General features: G+C 50.0%; 1 protein-coding gene and 1 long non-coding RNA gene across 2 annotated transcripts in view; one reads left to right on the top strand and one right to left on the bottom strand.

Moving 5' to 3' along the window:
- The window catches only part of Ccdc33 (coiled-coil domain containing 33), a 105,328-nt gene that overhangs the window by 8,556 nt on the left and 77,002 nt on the right, over positions 1-19,770 (top strand). Inside the window, exon 3 of the mRNA XM_048793014.1 lies at positions 16,916-17,079. Within this exon, the coding sequence (XP_048648971.1) occupies positions 16,916-17,079 (164 nt within the window). The remainder of the gene's footprint in view (positions 1-16,915; positions 17,080-19,770) is intronic.
- Positions 11,708-19,770, bottom strand: part of LOC125613296 — a 57,715-nt gene continuing 49,652 nt past the window's right edge. The window contains exon 5 of the long non-coding RNA XR_007343810.1: positions 11,708-12,632. This is a non-coding gene — a long non-coding RNA (uncharacterized LOC125613296). The remainder of the gene's footprint in view (positions 12,633-19,770) is intronic.

Genomic DNA, 19,770 nt, shown 5'->3' with positions numbered 1-19,770 from the left:
AGGAATACGGAGGGGTGCAGGGGACAAACAAGTAGGGGTAAAGCAGGAAGTAGACCATATTTTCATGGGGTGGGGGAAGTTAGTAGGGATGCCAAGGAACTGGACAGTAAGTGCCATCTCTGAGGGCTCTGTGTTCTCTGTTATCGCCTTGACTGGGGAGGTTTCTCTGAGCCAGGCTGGCAAAGGCAGAACTCACTGAATGCCCACAAAGCCCACCTCAGTCTGGGAGGTGGACAGGGAAGCCATTTGCTGGAACAGGAACTGAGCCACTAGAGGAGGTAAAAGACTTGCCCAAAGCGTCTTCTTGATTCCAGCAGGAAGGCCCGGCTGGAAACCAGGTCTCCGCACATGTTTTGGTCTTTTTGATCTTGTAACCAGCACACAGGAGGGAATGATTTGCTGCATCCCTCCCCAGGGAAACTCACACCTTACAAGCAGTTCCTTAAGCCATTGGAATAAGTCACTGAACACTTTCTGGACTCTTTCTGGACAGGAGCATGAGGAAGCAGTTCACAGGAGCAGGTTTCTTCCTGGCCCCCAAATCACACTAAGACCAGCCAAAATAGGTTACTCCATGTCCACTGACCCCCACAATGAGTTCTCATTGCACTGGGTGGTCTGGGAGCAAGGCTGGGGTACTATCGATGGCTCAGGGTCCAAGGCACCCCACCCACTATAGCTGGCACTTAGAAAGAAGATTTCTATAAATGCCTCCCAGAAACAAACTCTTAGCCCCTATTGGAGGCATGACAGTGAGTCACAGCCACAAAGGTACAGTGGCCAAACTTTAGACCAGCTTGAATTGAGGCTTCTGCTCTGCCTTGAACTAGGTTTTTCTGCACTTGTCATTTTACTTCTCTGATCCTCTGTATTCTCATCCATAGGAAGTGGGTAATGGGGTCTGCTTTGATACGTGGTTGTGAGACTTGGATAATGTACTAGCCTCACTGCAGTCCAGGAGGGCTTCTTGGAGGACAGGGACAACTTCTTAACAATTTCCAGAACACAGACAGCCTCAAAAGCTCCCTGGGCTTAGCCTTGGAGACAGAAATGGCCATACATCCCTACCCCACTACAGGGAGCTATTATGGAATTCTTCCAGGAGTATGTTTGTTGGGCACTGAATCTGTGCCAGACCTGGCCTCTCAGAGCTCCCAAGAAGACAAGAGCATTATAGTGAGACCATGCAGTTGCTTGGGTATAGGAGGGACCCAGCTGGACCCACCCTGTGGAGGCTAAAGTCACAGATGAGGGGGTGGCTAATACAGTTGCCCCTTAGACCCTGGGGGATTGGTTTCAGATACCAAAGTCCCTTATGTAAAATGTACAAAGTGCTCAAGTCCCTTATGTAAAATGGTGCAGTATTTGCATATAGTCTACACAATCCTCCCATACACTTTATTTATTTATTTACTTATTTAGAGACAGGGTCTCATGAAGTGACTGAAGCTGACTTTGGAATTGTGATTCCCTTGCCTCAGCTTCCCCTGTCTGGGATTACAGGTGTACACCACTAAGCTCAACTCTCCTGAATACTTTAAATCATCTCTAGGTTATTTATAATGCCTGGAACAATGTAAATGTTATGTAAATAGTTGTTGTACTGTATTCTTTAGGGAATAATGACAAGAAAAAAATGTCTGTAAAAATGTTCAGTATAAGCATGACTTTTTTTTCTTTATTTTTTTGCAAATACTGGGAATCAGACCCAGTGCCTCCTCATGCATGCTAAGCATGTGCTGTACCAATGAGCTATACCCCCAGCTTCAGACAGAATTTTTTTCCCAAATACATATATACATATACATACATACACATACACACACACACACACACANATATATATATATATATATATATATATATATATATATACTAGGAATTGAACCCAGGGGCACTTTGCTACTGAGCCACATCTCTAGCCCCCCAGCCCTGCCCTTTTTAAAATTTTGAGATAGGGTCTCACTAAGTTACTTGGGGTCTTGTTAAATTGCTAAGACTGGCCTCATATTTGCAATCCTGTTGCCTCAGGCTCCTGAGTCACTGGGATTACAAGCACAGGCTGCCTTACTTGGCTTCCAAATATGTTTGATCCAGGGTTCCTTAAATCAGCAGATTTGGAACTCACAGATTTGGAGGGCCAGCTATATTTGAGTCAGGACAGGAAGGCAGGGAAGAGAGCAGTGAAAAAATCTAGTTTCTCTGTTTTGTCGCCTTCTAGCTCTGGAACTTACCCTCTCTGCACCTTCTTTTCTCATCTCTAGAGTGGGAGTAATAACAGCCCTCCCCTGATAGGAGTGTTGAATTGTATTTAAATAATAGAGCAAATGCTCAACAAAGGGGCTGGGCAGGTAAATGGCAGCTTGTCAGAGTCACAGGATTGAGGCTGCTCTAGGGAGGTGGACAGCCAGGCCAAGACTCAGGCTTGAGAAAACATGGCTTCTTTGGGGAACTTGAAGGAGGTGGTTTGCTGGAGCAGATGAAGGCCGAGTCATGGGGACCCCCATCCCTCACCCCAGCAGGAAGCTAGCCCTGAACCATCACTGGACCAAATGAAGCTGAGGCCCTCGGGTGGGCACGTGTTTGGGAGGGAGTAGACATTATTTTAATCCTCCTTTTAAAGCATAATTGCTTTTTGTCTGCGGGTGTTCCTGGAGATGCCTCCCTGCGAGATTGCTTTCCAGGCTCCTCTCTCTTCCAGGAGACAGGCAGGGCCAGGCCAGCTCCACGCTGCATTAATACGCTGCAAATGCGATTTCATGGCCTCAAATGAGATTAGGGCCAGAGGCTCTGCTCAATGGTAGAGACGGCGGTTCAGGCTAGGGTGGCCAAACCTGAGCAGAGAATCTGAGAGAGGGATCCCAGGCCGAGTTGGCCTGAATAAGAAGTTTCCTGTAATTGGAGCCCTCCAGACCTACTGGTTCTCCTGGCTGCAGAGCCAACCCTGGGGCCCCGTCCCGTGGGTGGGGTGCTAGGGCTGTCCGCCATTCAACCCCAAACTCCCCACAAGCACTTCATTATGGAACAGCACTGTGATAAGGAACACAAGCCTGGTTCTAAAGCTGATCTCTTTTGCTCCTGGTTCTCAGTTTTCTTGTCTTTAAAGTGGGAACTATAGTAGTAACTATCTTGGGTCGTAGTTTCAAGGTCTAACATGAGTAGCATCTGCACCGACTAAGGGCTCACTAATTGTTAAATTATTAGCTGCTATCATGAGGTTCACATACACCAACTATTCACACCCTTGTAGGGGGAGAGGCACTGAAGGCTTGCACCCTAGAGAAGGGAAGGTATGGGGGTGCAGGCATCACTGTCCCTGGCTAGAGTAGCAGAGAGGAGAAATGCCAACTTGATGTTCCATTCATTCAGTAAGTACCCCCTTGGTACCAGCCCTGTGCCAAGCCACATACTGAGTCCTAGAGACACAGCAACTCCCAGGTATGGTCTCTGTCCCCTAAGGAAAGAGACCCTGTCTGAGAAGTCCATAGTGGGTCATGATCCAGGGGAGGCCCAGGGATTGTGGATCTGATGTCCTGGGGTGGGGGTGGGGGTGGAGGCAGTGGGGGGAGCTTTCAGGGAAGGTTTGCTGGAGGTTGTGCTCTTTGTGTCTTGAAGAAGAACCATCAGTTATTCAGGCTGGCTGAGGGAGGACAGTGTAGGTACATGAAGGTATCTGAAGTCCCCAAACCTGGAGAGACCACCTTTCTCTTGGGGGGACCACAGGTGTGTCATGGGACTAAAGTGAAGGTGTAAGGCAGGGATGGGCAAGCCGACAGAGAGGTTCCCTGGGAGCAGACCAGAGGCCTGCAGGGGTCTCCCTAGAACTCAGGGCTCTGCTAAACTGTTAATTGAAGCAGAGGAAAGACTTGAACTGATTTGTGGTTTGGCAGAGTCAGGGTGAGGGGGACACAGATTTCCTGGAGACTGGTTGAGGCTTGCTGCCCTGAGTGGGCCCCCCAACCTTGGCAGGTACCACTTCTGCCCCATCCTGATGGTAGGGAATAGTGGGCAGCTTCATCGCTTACCCCTTTATTCAGCCCCTTGTTAACGAGTTATTGATTTTTTTAAAAGAAAAATGTCCAAAAGTCACGTTGCATCTTCAGCAAAGTGATTTATGAATTGATGGTGGGGCCTGGGTGGCCTCAAACGAGAGCTCTGGTTACCAAACACTGAGAGGAATCCTTCAACAGGGCGATCAATAAACGTGCCTGATAAGCAGATGGAAACAGTGCTGACCAACAACGAGAACCCTGGGGCCTTTAACATCACCCCCAAGTCTCCTGTCACCAAAGCTCCCCAGCTGAGGGGGCTCCATGTTCGCTCCATTTTGCTGTGAGCGTGAGGGAAAGCTCTGGGGGCTGCCTGCTCTGCGCTGGGCTTCCTTCTCTCATCTAGTCCTTGATCCACTCTGCAGATCCACTTGGTAGGTGAGGAACTGGAGGATCCAAAGTGTCAAGTGTCAGCTTCCTGCAGTGAAGATTGGGTTCCAAGGTGTCCTGCTGTTTTTGCTGCCCAGATTTTTCCTGTCCAGGGGACTGGGACAGGAGTCATAAGACAAGGTCAGGACCACCATAGGGTCTGTGACAAAACGGGGACACACATGGATTTAGCCCAGTAGCAATTTTCTGTATCATAAGGAACTGGGGGAAGGGTGGGAAGCAGCTCTCAGGGCCCTCCAGAATCCCACCACAGTGCACGCAGTCCACAGGCCCTAAGACAACATCCTGCATCCAAGGGCTTGGCTAGAACTGGGAGTGAGCCACCATGAGTGCTTCCAGTCACAGCTGGGGTGTCCTGACATACCAGCCTTCAGGGTCCAAATGACCATTTGTGAGGGATACCCTGCTCCTGCCCTACTTACAGTGGCCTCCCCAGTTGAGGCTCTAAAACCTGCCTCCATGCTCTTCTCTACAATCAGTATCTGGGCTATATGATTATAGAGCCCTCTGTATGGCCTCATTCAAAAGGACAGGTAGAGCAAGGCACAGAGGCTCGTGCCTGTAATCCCAGTGGCACAGAAGACTGAAGCAGGAGGATTGCAAGTTCAAAAGCAGCCCCAGCAACTTAACAAGTCCCTAAGAAACTTGGAGAGACCCTGTCTCAAAATATAAAAAAGTAATGGGAACACAGCCACATTAATGCTTATAGCAGCTCAATTCACAATACTAAACTGTAGAAGCAAATTAGATGCCCTTCAATAAATGAATGAATAAAGAAACTGTGGTATATATACACAATGGGATATTACTCAGCATTAAAAGAGAATAAAATTATGGCATTTGTGGGTAAATGGATGGAGTTGGAGAACATCATGCTAAGAGAAGTAAGTCAATCTCAAAAAAACAAAGCCTGATGTTCTCTCTGATAAGTGAATGCTGATCCATAATCAGGGGAAGCATGGGAAAAATGGTGAAACTATGATTGGCAAAGGGGAGGGAGAGAAGGGAGTGGGTAGGCGGGCAGGAAAGATGGTGGAATGAGATGGATATCATTACGCTAGGTACATGTATGACTGCACATATGGTGTGACGCTACATCGGGTACAATCAGAGAAATAAAAAGTTGTGCTGCAATTGTGTACAATGAATCAAAATGCATTCTGCTGTCATATATACCTAATTAGAATAATTAAAAAAAAAAAAAAGGGCTGGAGATGTGTGTCAGCGGTTAAGTGCTCCTGGGTTTAATCCCTGATACCAAAAGCAAACAAACAAACAGAAACAGGTGGGCTGGGAGCACAGCTCAGGAATGGAGCACCTGGCCATTTGTGCAAAGCTCTGGGTTTGATCCCCAGCACCAAAAAGAAAAGGAAGGAGCCAGGGAAGAAGGATAGGTGTTTTTGTCTCTGGACTTGACCTTGCCTGTGTTGCCCCATTGCCCCAGTTTCAGGCGAGAAAGACATGCAACTCCTTTTCCCAGCATGAAAGGAAAAGGTAGCATGGTCTGGTGGCCATGTTCACAGACTTCAGTCAGAAAGCCTGGATTCAATCTCAGACCTGCAGCTTCAAAGCTGGGTGACCCTAGGCAAGTCTCCTTCCTCCTAGCATCTGTATTCTCACTTGTAAAAGGCAGTAACAGCGATTACTCCCAGAAAGTGTATTAGATTGAGACAGTGTGGGTAGAGCTCTTGGCACAGAGCCTGGCACATAGTAAGTGATCACTAAATGTTGGGGTATGCAAAGGTACCTGTGGTGAGGATGACACTGGCAATACTGGAACATCAGGGGAGAGCTCAGGTCCACAGAAAGGGACTGTACAGTGGCCGCCTCAGCTTCCTAGCAGGAAAAAGGCAGCACTGGAATCTGGAGATTTGGAGGAGGGTTAATAAGAACTATTTGCAAAGTTGAGGGTGAGGTTTATGTAGAACAAGAGAACCCTTCAGCCTGAAGGGGTAAGAGAAGAAAACATGACTATAGCCTGAAGGAGCAGTTTTCTTGGGAGAGCATCCTGTCAGGCAGGGTGGCCTTTGGCAGGAGGGACATTGCCAAACCACAGATGGGAGGGAGCTTCCGCTGACACCTCCCATAAACCTACCCAACCACAGCCCATTGAGGTAGTGGCTCTGCCTCAGCCTGCTGGGGCCCAGAGGAGGGTGGAGGAAAAACAGGAAGGGTATGAATGAGAGGTCCCAGCACTGTAGGTGACAATAGGAAGGGAGACTCAGACTGTGCCAACAACGATGATCACCTGCTCAAAAATCAGAACTCTTGGTAGGGGAAGCAGACTATCTTGTCCTTGCGTTCTTTGGTGTGGGAAGAACTGGGGACCCCAGGAATGAACCAAATGCCCATCTTTCAGCTGGCCTCAGGAGCCCAGTTGAAGCACAAGGAAAAGCCAGCCCCAAACCTCTCTGCAGAAACTTCTGAGCCTCCATTTCACTGCTGCTGTGAGCAGCCCCTGCACGTCCTGGCCAGGCAGGCTATGGACCCATTGCTGAAGTCGTAGGAGGGGACCCTTACAGAAGTGCCCATGCTTTAGTTAACAAGTGAGCACCTGTTGTATATACTGCTGGGGCCTGGGGAAGTAGCTAAGGGGAAGTAGTGGCTGGACATAGAGACCCTCTGAGGGAATTGCCTCGGTTGACAACTGTCAAAACAAAAAAACTGAGGAAGGGGTAGGGACTTGCAGAGCTCCCATACTCCTGCCTTGTGACTATTAAATATCAGGAGTGATATCATGGCATATTAAGGGCTGTCACAAAGCAGCACTGGCACAGTCAGGGGTTGCTGTGGACAGAGGACTGCATTTGCTCAGAGCAGGAGATGAAGGGGTCAGGGAAGGCTCCTTGGATGAAGGGTCTTGAGGGAGACCCTACAGATAAATTGACTGGGGGAGATGTTTCTGGTAGGGAGTTGCCTGGAGAAAGTTAATGGCCGTGGAAATGGCCCAGAAGCCGGGAGCACAGCAGGCTGGGATATCTGCGGTGGGTGTGAAGCCTTAAGCATTGGGACGAGGCACACAGATGTCATCATCCCTGCAGACATTATTCACTCCTCAGGGTCCTGTCTGCTGGGGAGAACCAAGTCCCAAGTCTGAACTTGGTTCTCTGAGAAAAGAGCAAGCTGTCTATGGAGTACTTGACTGTCAGTGTCAAGTGCTTTACTGGGAGTCTCACTCGGCTCTTGGCCTCACTGTGTAAGAGAGGGAACTGAAGTCCAGAGAAGGCTAATGTTTTGTCCACAGTCACACAGATATGAAAATCATTTGCTACAAAATCACACTGCCTATTTCCCACCTCAAACAACTAAGCTGTCAGTGAAAGGGGGAAAGAAATGGAGAGTCCTAGGGATGGGGGCAGGACAGGACTGATGGGAAGGGGAAGGGCAAGCTGGGGGTTCTGGGAGAGAGACATGCTTCACTGGGACTTGCTGCATGAGCAGTTAGGCCCAAAGGGCTGCCTCCTCAGAATCCAGGCCCTGGAACATGGCAAGAGGAGCCACATCTATGACTATGGATCTCACGTATCTACCAGACTCCTCTTGCTGCCAGCAAGCCTAGAGCAAAGCCAGAAGAGGAAGCAAGAGCCCTCCTTCCCCTCCAACCAGCCTCAGATTCAACCACAGGGCCTCGCTCCTGCCTGAGTGGTGGGCTCCCTAATGGCAGTGTTTAACCCCTGGCCACCTAATGATGCGTGCTCTCTCTTGGGGACCGCGTGGGATGGGGGAGTAGGATTACCCATTAGCTGTAAGATTAATCATTACCTGCTTCATCTCACTCTGGAATCACCCTGAGTCATCAAAGCTTGGGCCCTGGGCAGTACAGCAGAAGTTCCTCTGGACACTTGGGGAGCAGGGACGTTTCCCTGGGTTAGGGGAGGTGGAGCTCCCCTGACTGGGGAAGGGAAGAGAAAGGCGGGTAGCTGGGGCTCAGGTGATCCTTAAGGCCTTCTCACTGGCCAGTGGGAGCAGAGCTGGGGAGGTTAGACAGGCACAGGAGCCAGTGTCCCAAGGCTCCTGGGTCCAGGGAAATGGACAATCATTGAAAGGCAGTGACAGGGCCCTCCTGCTGGTGGCTGCTGGGTGTGCAGGGCCTACTGGCGCTCTGGAGCCAAAGGCCTAAGTCCAGCACCCACTTGTATTTTGTTCTTCCCAGGCAAGAAAAGCACAGAGCTAGGCTCCAGTGGCAGAAGCTCAGAAGCTAGGTAGGGCAGCTGGGAAAGAGCCCAGAGCTTTGGGTGCTGGAGTGGCATAGCCACCCCATTCAGGTGAGGGGAGGTCCCCCGCCCTTGGCAACCCCGGAGAGGGAGAAAACTAGGAGTAGGATTCCTGACTTCCTTTGGGTGACCTCGGCTGGTTCTTTCTAATGCTAATCAAAGGCCAGGACTCAGTTTTTCTGTCTCTACACTGGGGAGAACCACCTCCTTCCTGCCTCTCTCTCTGGATGGGGGATAGAAGAGGAAGCCCCTGCCTTCTCACTGCCAGGCCGGTCCTGTTCTTGAGCCCTAAACCAAGGAAGATGGGAAGGTCTCCAACATGGGACCTCAAACAGCTGGCAGAATACTAAGGCAGGCCACAGAGGTCTCCCAAACAACTCGAAACCCCACCCAGCACCCCAAATCATCCTTCAAGGCAAAGTTTTCACCTCCCCTCTCTGTGATGCAGCCTCCCCCCATCCATACTAGTCACTCATTTTTAAAAAAAATTTTTTTAGGTCTGTAGAACAGTAGAATCCATTTTGATATAATTATACAAGGATGGAATATAACTTATTCTAATTAGGAACTCATTCTTGTGGATGTACATGATGATAGGATTCAACTTGTCACTCTTTATTCTGCCATTTTGTCCTTCCAAAAGCATGTGGAAACCATGTGTGATGGCACATTGCTATAATCCCAGCAACTTGCAAAACTGAGGCAGGAGGATCATAAGTTCAGGGTCAATCTCAGCAACTTAGTGAGACCTTCAGCAATTTAGTAAGAACCTGACTCAAAAAAAAAAAAAAGTGGGGTTTTGGGGATATAGCTTGGTAGTAGAATACCTGTGGGTCCAATCTCCAGTACAAAAAATAAAAACATGTAGAACCGGCATGCAGTCAGGGCTTAATAAAAAGCCTCGTTGTCTTTGTAATGATTTTTCTGTGTGGCTCTCAGTTTGATTCACCATAATCATAGTTACATATTTCAGTACCATTGTTGGTTCATACATGGCCCTCTTTGTTTAATTATAATTTATTTTTAATAATACAGTAGTTCCCCCATCTGTTATCCATGGGGATATGTTCCAAGACCCTCAGTGGATGCCTAAAACTATGGATTGTATCAAACCCTATATATACAGTGTTTTTTTCTATACGTATATGTTTATGATAAAATTGAATTTATAAATTAGGCCTAGTAAGCAATAAAAACAGTAATAACAAGATAAAACAATTATAACAATACACTACATTAAAATTTGTTTAAAATTCATGAATTGTTTCCTAGAATTTTTCATTTGGTCTCTTCAGACTGTGGTTGGCTACATCTAACTGAAATTATGAAAAAAGAAACTGTGGGAAGGTGAGACCACTGTACCCCTGACCGCTCAGTCTAAAAACACTGATGTTACCAAGAACATATCTACTTATGCACCTTTCCCCATTCTCTTCTCTCTTCCCACCTGTCCTCCAAAATAAACCATCCTCTTGAATTTTGTTTATTATTATTAAACAAAAGGAAGATTATAGGTTCCCAAAGAGGCAGGTGGCTGCAGATTCTTTGACTGAAGTAGCCATTTTACCAAGTTGCAATTCCCTATGGGGCAGGGCCTGGCTCCCCTTTGCTGCAGGGTGCGGTACCCTGGGGTCCCAAGAGCAGGAAGGTGACAACTAGATGCCAGGAAGCAGAAAAGACAGCTCCAGAAAGACGAGATCCCACCCCACTGTACCTGCAAAGGGGCCTATATGACTTTGGCTCTGCCTTGTGATGTCATACAGTGTTGCCCTGGTGACCCAACTGGGTCTGGGCAGAGAGAGTGCCACCCACCCCTCTCTTCACCTTCCTGGGGGTGCTAAGAGTCAATTGCCCGGGCCCCTGACCAACTGGCCATGGCCCTGATCCCCCAAGGCTCCTCTACCCACAGAACCTCTTGGTACTGAGAAAGATCCAGACCCCTGCCCCACTGCCCACCCACCCGCATTCCCCAGTCCAAGCCTCAGAGCTGGTATATAGCAGCCCAGAGACGGCATTGACACCCCATACTCTTCACCACCCCCAAAGACTCTAAGGCACCCAGGCCAGCTGTCTGGGCAGGACTGTTCATCCCAGGTACCAAATCTCAAGATCACTACACAAAGACAAACACTCCTATCCTGAGAAGATGGTACGGAAAAAGTCAAAGGTGAGAACTGGGGGCAGAGGCCATGTACCTGAATATTCCCTTGTTTTGTTCATTTCCCTTCTCTGGGCCTCAGTTCTCACAACTGTGAAATGGGTGGGTAAGGCAGTCCCCACAGCTCTTCCGAGCTGACGTCCTATACTCTTAGGCCCTGTGGAGGTTGCAATGCAGTGTGCTCACAGCTGTTATGGAGTCAGACTGCACTTACCTGCTTGCTTCTGTCCTCTTGTTGCTGGGGCCACACAGGCTCAAGGAGTCCACCAAGATGGCCCATCGTCTCTTGCAAGATCCCAGGCAGCACCAATGCCCTGTGGCTTCCACAACCCATCTTGCCCCTGCCCAGCCCTCCCTCCTGAGGCCCAGGCCCCCTGCAGGGCATGGCAGCTTGAACCCCTGAGAGAAGGGATTTGGGGTCTGCTTTGATTACTACTGTACCCGCCAAGCACTCAGAACAGTGTCTGACACATAGTAGGCATTCAATAAAGAGCTATGGCAAAGCAGCAGAGCCCTGCCAGGAGGGGACTAGAATCTCAGTGCGATGAACTCCAACAGCTCAGTGTAAGCTCCTGGATGCCACCCTCCCCTTTAAAACCCCTGGATTGTCACACACTGAGGACCAGGCACAAGGCTGGTCTGACTTTGGAGCCCTAAGTAGGCAGCTGGATTCCACCTGCCCTACTGAGCTGGAATGACCCAGGAAGTTTGGGAGCCCTGAGAGGGAGCCAGATGTTGTATTTGATTGGTAGCTTTCAGAAACATTTTATTTTTTAAAATCAATTTTTTAGTACCAGAGACTGAACCCAGGAGCACTTGCCCACTGGGCCACATCCCTAGCCCTCTTTTTATATTTTATTTTGAGATAAGGTCTCACTAAATTGCTTAGGGTCTCACTAAATTGTTAAGGCTGGCTTTGAACTCAAGATCCTCCTGCCTCAGCCTCCCAAGATGCTGGGATTACAGGTATGCACCACCACATTCAGCTCAGAAACACTTTAATAGCTGGGTAGAATCCTCCACAAGGATGTTCATGATGTATATAAAGCATTATATATTCATATTCCTTCTTTTGTGAATCCCCAGATCAGATCTTCTATTGTGATGATATTTATAGATTTCAGTGCTTTGTGTGTTAGATATTTTAACCCTTTTTATTTATTGCAACTTTCCCATTTGTCTTTTTTGGGGGGGGCATTGTGGTAAATTTGGGGCCATTATAAAAAATTGGTATACTGGGCTGGGGATGTGGCTCATATCGCATTTGCCTGGCATGCGCAGGGCGCTGGGTTCAATCCTCAGCACCACATAAAAATAAAAAAAATAAAGATGTTGTGTCCACCAAAAACTAAAAAATAAATATTAAAAAAAATTGGTATGGATTTTAAAGAACATAACCAAACTTAATTCTTTATGATTTCTGACTTTTGTGTCATCTTCTTTTCTCCCCTGCTTGGAGCTGGGGATGGAACCCAGGGCCTCACACGTGCTCTGCCACTGAGCTATACCACCAGCTCTGCGTCATTTTTTTTGAAAGGCTTTCTTGCCCCAGATGTCACAACCTCTCCCTACTGTCAATGAGTACTCAGGTTACAGGGGTTACAGTCCAGAGAATGAGCCCCACATTCAAAGCAACGTGGTTTGGGCAGAGCAGAGGCCTCCGACCATGGGGACACACAGACCCTGGCTCCAGTTCCAGCTCTGCCCCCACTGGCTCAGCCTTGGTGCCTTGGTGGAGGGGTTTCACTCCCCAAGTAGGTTTTATTGCTCTAACAGGATCTTCCTTCCCCTGGCCATGGTAACACCAGGCAAGTTCAGATGCTGAAACAGAAAGAGCACAAATTTAATTCAAAGGTTTTAATTCAAAGGCCCATTGAAGTCTAGTAACTTGCCCAAATGACAGATGAGGGCAGCCAGACCCTCCCAGCCCAGGGACCCCTCTGAGGGCCCAGCAGAGCCTCTCCAGACACAGGAGCCTTCTGGAGGGGGAACCTGGGTTTCTGAGCTTCTAGTGACTTCCCAGATTCCTGGGAGGAGGGATGGCAGGGAGGAGGGAATGGGGATGGGGAATAGATCTCCTTCCTTCCCTCTCCCCTCCAGAACCAATTTAAGCTACCCACTCCTGGGAACTGAATTAAATGGGCCATTAACTCTTTCTTTGCTGGTCCTGTCCTCCTCCTCTCATCCCTCCCGCTCCCCGCCACACACATTCCAAACTGCCCTGAGTGATAGGCAGGTCTCCTAGGACAGCTGCTGGATAATCCTGGCTTATTAAGGACAAGTCTGCCTGTGTGGACTGCCAAGGCTCGGATCAAGTGGCTTTCGAGCCTGCCATGGATGAGCCCCACGGAGTAGTTGGGGGTCCACAGGCTTCCATACCGGGTACCCACTTGCCATTTATAGGCTGTGTGACCTCGGAAGGAACTGAGGCAAACCCCTGCCTGGAAAAGTGGCCTTCTGATTTCTGCTTCTAGCAGTGTTGAGTGGGTGAGCTGAGGGTGAGCTTGAGAAGCCAAGAGGGAGCACCCAGTTTTGCTCCTAGGCTGCAGGAGACAATCAGAGGAAGTGAATTCCCTCCCAGGGGTCATCTCACTCCACAGATAGATCTGTGTGGTCTGAGACTTAGGGAGGTTCACCATCACCCACATCACTCCCCAATATGTGACCCAACACCTGAATTTTTTTTTTTTTTTTTTTTTGGTACCGGGGATTGAACCCAGAGGCACTCTACCACCAAGCTATACTTCCCAGTTCTTTTATTTTATTTTTAAATAGTGTCTCCCTAAGTTACTGGGATGGGCCTCAAACTTGTGATCCTCTTGCCTCAGCCTCCCAAGTATCTGAGAGTATGGGAATTCTTCAGTACTGGTCAGAAATGGGGGACATGCAGGGGACATTGATTCTAACACAGAGACATCTCTGAGGGAAGGAAGTCTGCAGATTCCTATCCAGAGGTGGGAAGAAAAGAGGAAAAAGCAGAAGGTTGAGGCCCTGGCCCACCATTCCCACTGGAGTCCTCACCCTTGGCCCCAGGCCTCCCTGGCCCTGGGCCTAGCCTGACAATGGGCGCATGCCCACAGGCCTCACCAGGAGGTGCCAGCCTGGCAGCTGGCCTCATGCCCAGAAGTGAAGCATGAGCAGTGCCTGCCAAATCCTCTGCAGGCTGTATTTCCTGGAAGGCTGTTCCTGAAGGGGAGGCATGGAGCGGATAGGGAAAGAGGCAACACAACTCCTGGGCCTGGTTAGAGGCCTACTTGGGCTCTGGGGCTGCCAGGGAGTCAGTGAGACATTGGACCACTGCTGTGCTTCTGGGCCTTCACTTCTGTGGCTCTAAGTTGCTTACAGCAGTCCCTGGCCCTCATAGCAACAAAGTTCAATCTAGGGGTGGGAGGGACATTAGGAGCCTCACTGAAGGAAACTCAGGCACATCAACCACTAGGAGAGTGGCATTCCAGACATTCCCCTGAGGCTCAGAGAACTGGATGCAAAGCTGGTTGGAAGCCAGCAGACCAAACCTGATGGGGATTAGGCTAGTTCTGATGATGGTGACACAGTGACACTCAGTGAGAATGGAACACTGGGAAGCAAGCAGTCTGGCCTAGGAGGGGAGGCAGCGGTCTGTGGCTACTTCCCCTACAGCCACTCCATCTAGTGGGGGTTCCCTCCCCTTCCTCCCTGGCCTGGCAGGGGAATAGGGGGTGGTTACTCTCATCAACACCTCTGCAGATGCTGGCAGGTCCCCTTGCTGGGGGGAGGGTACCCTCCTCAGTCAGAGGAAGGGGAGGGGTCTCTCCTGAGGCTGAAGCAGGGAGAGGGCTTATTCTCACCCTCTAATGAGTTTTCTTGTTAGGCAAGGACACAGCCTACACCAGGAAGGCCAAAGGAAACTCGGGAGCAAGGTACAGGATTGACAGCCCTGGGTAAAATCAGGATAGAGTAGCCCAACCAGGACAAAGGCTGGCAGGCAGAAGGAAGATTGGTGGATGTGAGAAACAGCTAGGAAGCCAGTGTGGCTGGAGAGAGTGAGTGGGGGACCCAGGCACAAGACAAGGCCATTGCAAGGCTCTAAGAGACAGGACTCTAGGGCAGGATTATGAGCCAAGGAGTGGTTTAAATTCGTAATGGCTCCCTCCGGCTGCAGTGTGAGATGGGAGGGAATGGGGGAGGGCCAGAAGGGAAAGAGCAACGAGCAGACATCCGGTGTCTTGGGACCCAGTGCTCCACAGGGAGATGGTGGGAAGGGTTGGAAAGGGGCAATTCTAGGGATGGATTAAGGTAGGGCTGACAGGATGTGCTGGGGGACTGGGTGAGGGATGTGAGAGGAGGAGAGGAACCAAGGAGGACTCCAAGCTGTGGGGCTTGAGCAACTCCAAGAATGGAGCCCCCATTACCTGTGTCAGGGCAAAAACCAAATGAAGTCACATCACTAAAACTCCTCAGGGTTGAGCAGGGCCTCAAGCCTTGGTTCTTCCTTTTCCCTGTGCCTGAGGATAGCAATATGCCCAGGATCCCCAGCCCAAGGTGGCAGCAGGTCTACTCCCCGACAGACTAGGTTGGTCTCTCAATGTCCTGGTGGGGAGCTCCACTCTCAGAACGCAGCTGCCCTGCATCCCACATCGGAAAGCCTCAGAATGAGGTAAACCCAACAGCCCCAGCAGCGCTCACCAGGAACCACCACAGTAAGCAGGTCCTCCCTCTTCTCTGGGCCTCAGTCTCCCTCAGTCTAATAGGACATTGTCCTCCACCCCCACCCCCAGGGCCTGCCCTAGAATGCAGGATCTGACAGGCTGAGCTTTCCAGCCTCTCAGGGCTCCACCTCCAACCTGAAGAGCTCCATGGCTCCTCTCCCAGGGCCATGAAGGTCCCTCCATATGGCTATGGATCAGCAGAAGGGACTAAGGGAATGGGTGGCCTCCTGCCAGGTGAAGGCTAGCCAGAGTTAAACCGGGTCTATTGGGTCAACTCCAGGTACTGGAAATGGAGGTCAGGCGACCAGCCAGTACAGAGGGAGGATCAGGATATCCCCAAACCACAGGAGCCTCAAGTCCCCTTTCTTCTCCACCATGCGGTGTTCATTCACCACGGACATCCCCAGCTCTGCCACCTTCCCTGCCTTCCCACTGCTCTGTGGTCAAACAGCTTCCTCTGGCCTCAGAAACTTCCCTCCCCTTCCCACTTCACTGCCCCACCCCAGGCTGCAGCCTTCTGTCTTCTGACTCAAAAAAAAAAAAAAGTGGGGTTTTGGGGATATAGCTTGGTAGTAGAATACCTGTGGGTCCAATCTCCAGTACAAAAAATAAAAACATGTAGAACCGGCATGCAGTCAGGGCTTAATAAAAAGCCTCGTTGTCTTTGTAATGATTTTTCTGTGTGGCTCTNCCCCCTTGAAGGCCTCTGTCCCACTGGCTTTCCTGACTGCCCCAGTTGCTACTGTTGTCCTACCTCCTCAGCAACTTTCATCACTGTGCTCCTCTGGGTCATGAATTCCTGCTATCCAGCCACTGAGCCCCTGCACCTGTCTGCTTGGGGCACCTGTCCTAGGAGGCCTGGGCGTTACATGGACAGTGCCTCTCCTCCCTCTCCATGTGCAGGGTTCCCTGGGGAGAAGTACATCCATTATCTCCACTAAAGCCATGATGACTTCCCTGATGGGGATAAGCTTTGTAAACTGCAAAGTGCTGTGCACAGGAGGGACCTGAAGTGACAGGTGGCTGAGGTGAAGTTATAGAAAAGACTGGCCAATCTCTAGGACCTGGAGAGCAGGTGGGGTTGAGGAACCATAAGCAAACAAAGATAGCTGCAAAAGCAGAGGCTTAGAGGTAGGACTGCATATGAGAAGTGAGGTAGCCTGTCTTCTGCTGCAGGAAGGGACAATCCAGGGCTGGGGAAGAGGCAAGAGAGGCGCTGAAGGGCATGTGGAATATGTGACAGAGGTAGGGAGAAAACGATTTCAAGGACAACTGCCTTGTGCTTCTGGGCTAGGGGAAATGACAGGAAGACAGCCTCCAAAGGAGGACCTATAAGGAGGCTAGAGGTTATAGGGGGACAGTAAAGGGAGACGCCATATCAGAAGAGGTCACTCAGCCCTGACTCTCTCCCCACAGGTCACTGAGGGCCCAGAGGACCCCCTGAACACCTCCCAAAGCACGAAACCTGACAACAGCCACCTGTCTCCCTCTAATATGGAGACCATCATGGTCACTCTTCATGGTGCTACCAACCTTCCCTCCTGTGAGGATGGCTCTGAACCATATCCCTATGTGGTAGTGTAAGTAGCTGGGTGAGGTGGGGCAGGGGTGGTGCTGGGCTGTGAGCAGAAATTATGGGAAGGATATTTGGATAATAAGCACCAGAGGGTTCAGAACTGGGGCAGTGATACCCAGAGAAGAAGTTGCACAAGGGCTCTGGGTTCTGCAAAATGAAGGCGTGGTGTGCTTCTTTGCAACGGCATACAAGGCTGGGAAGGAAGGACGCCAGCCCAGAGGATCACCTCTTGATTCCACAACCAGTCAGGCCAGGCTTGGCCACAGCTCCACCTCAGGCTGGCAGGACCCTTATTATGTTGAGGCCTAGGCTGGACTCAGTTGGGGTGCTGATCAGAGAAGACTTAGGGTCTGCCTCTCCTGGCCTCTATCCCACCATGCCCTAGACATTGTGGTCTTCACAACCACCCTCCCCCTTGGCTCCTACTTCTCTCCAGCCATGTCTGTCATGGGGGGGCTCCTCTTCCTCCTCCTCCTCCTCCCACTCCCCCTCCTCCTCCTCTTCTTCTTCTTCTTTTGGTATTGGGGATTAAACCTAGGGGCACTTAACTACTGAGCCACATCCCCAGCCCTTTATTATATTTTATTTTTTAAATTCAGAGACAGAGTCTTGCTAAGTTGCTTAGGGCCTTGCTCAGTTGCTGATGCTGGCTTTGAACTCTCAATCCTCCTGTCTCAGCCTCCCAAGCTGTTGGGACTACAGGCATGTGCCACCATGCTTGGCTATCATGGGGCTTCTAATCCTTTAGTGCACCCCATAGCCCCAACCAGCAGTTGAAGATACACACTTCTCCCACCTGGTTTCTAAATCCCAGCATACCATATCTGTTACCCACCTCTCCTAGAAAGTCATCAAGCAACAGCACAGTGTCCAGTAGCCAGCTTTCCCTGTGGAGGTTGGACACTTGCTCGGTCTTTATCTTGGAGCATCATGCATTAACCTCTCCAAGGGTCTTGTCTTCCCTTGACCCCTTCTGTAGACACTGAGCAGCCATGGCCTCCCATCGAGACGGCATCCTGCCTACAGGCTTTTGCCTGCATTTCCTTGTGGGGAGTTTTGAGGAACTTATACAATTCAATAGTAAAAAAACAGCCTGATTTAAAAATGGCCAAAAAAAACCTGAATAGACATTTTTCCAAAGAAGACCTACAAAATGGCCAAGAAGCATGTGAAGAGGTTGTCAGCATCACTAATCATCAGGGAAACACAAATCAAAACCACCCATTCCTACTGAAATCTCACTTTCAATGCCTTGATCAAGATGCCTCCTCCAGGCAGCCAGCCACCAGAGTTGAGCTCTTGATCCTCTGGAGCCCCGCAGTAGTAACAACACTGGTCTGAAATACTTTATATAAATATGGTTTATGTGCTTCTCTTCTATCCCCCTAACTGAGGCTCCCTGAGGGTCCCAAGTTTCATTCTCCATTTCTGCAACAATGCACCCAACACAGGACTGAGCACAGACTGCTGGCTGGGGCTATGGGGTGCACTAAAGGATTAGAAGCCCCATGATAGCTTGTTATACCCACACCTGGGTATAACAAGCAGCCCCGCCTCCCACACAGGGAAAGGGGGAGAGGTGCCATGCTGGAGACCAACAGGTGAAAAGCTGGCCTTGCTTGCCTCCAAAACCCATTTGCGCCAGCCCAGCTCCTTGGCCCTCCCTTCCCCCACCTCCATTTCCGTGGTGAGGGAAGGACAGGTGGCCGAGAGCGGGCTTGGCGGGGAGGCTGGTTTCTAGCAGGGAGCTCGCCTTCTCCTCTCAGCTATTTCCATAAACCAATTATCGCCGATCATCTCGGGAGATTGAGGCCGTGCCTGTCACCAATCCAGCCTCGGCGGCAGAGGGGCGGGTAGCTGGGTGGCCGTGTTGCTCCTCAGCAGGCACCGCAACCCCGCTCCATCACCCCGTTGCCATGGGAACGAGCGGGGGCGGGAGCCTAGGCGACTTGAGCCTGGGTGGGGGTGTGGAGAACTGGGCACACCTCGTCCGCCTGCGCCCTCCCAGTGGCAGCGGATTGTGGGAAGGAAAGGGGGAGGGGAGAGGCATCGCTACACCCCTCTGCACGCTGGGAGCAGGGCCTGGGCCAGGACGCAGCCGCTCCCAAAGCTCCAGGCAGAGCTGCCACCAGCTCCAAGTGGTGCTAATGAGATGCAAATGAAAGGAGAAGGGAGGGCTTCTGAGAACAAGGCCCAGCTGTCAGGACCTGGAGGTGGCTTTCAGTGCTAGCCTCCAGGGGAAGGCAAGAACCCCAGAGGGAGAGCCTGAACCTTTAGAGTCCCTAGACCTTGGAAAGAATTTGATGTCCTCCTGTGTCTAATCACAATACACATAAACAAAGCCTACGATAGGCATAAGAAAAGTCCCCCAGGTTCCATTTTTTCTTATGTGTATTTCAATGCTTTAAAGCAAAACTTATTAACACTTAAATGTAAAATCTGAACTGTAAAACTTCTGGAGGAAAATAGGAGAGAAGCTTTTTACACGAGTCTTGGCGATTTTTCTTTTTTTAATTTGACACCAAAGTACAAGCAATTAAAGCAAAACTAAGCAGGACTACAACAAACTAAAAAGCTCTGCACAACAAAGGAAGCAATCAACAAAATAAAACAACCTATGGAATGGGAGAAAATATTTGCAAGCCATATGTCTAATAAGGAGTTATATCCACAATATATAAGGAACTTATACAAC

This window comes from Marmota marmota, unplaced genomic scaffold (genome assembly GCF_001458135.2).
Source record: "Marmota marmota marmota unplaced genomic scaffold, marMar, whole genome shotgun sequence".
NCBI lineage: Eukaryota > Metazoa > Chordata > Mammalia > Rodentia > Sciuridae > Marmota > Marmota marmota.
The sequence above is the reverse complement of the archived record's forward strand: the minus strand, read 5'-3'. Positions and strand labels throughout refer to the sequence as shown.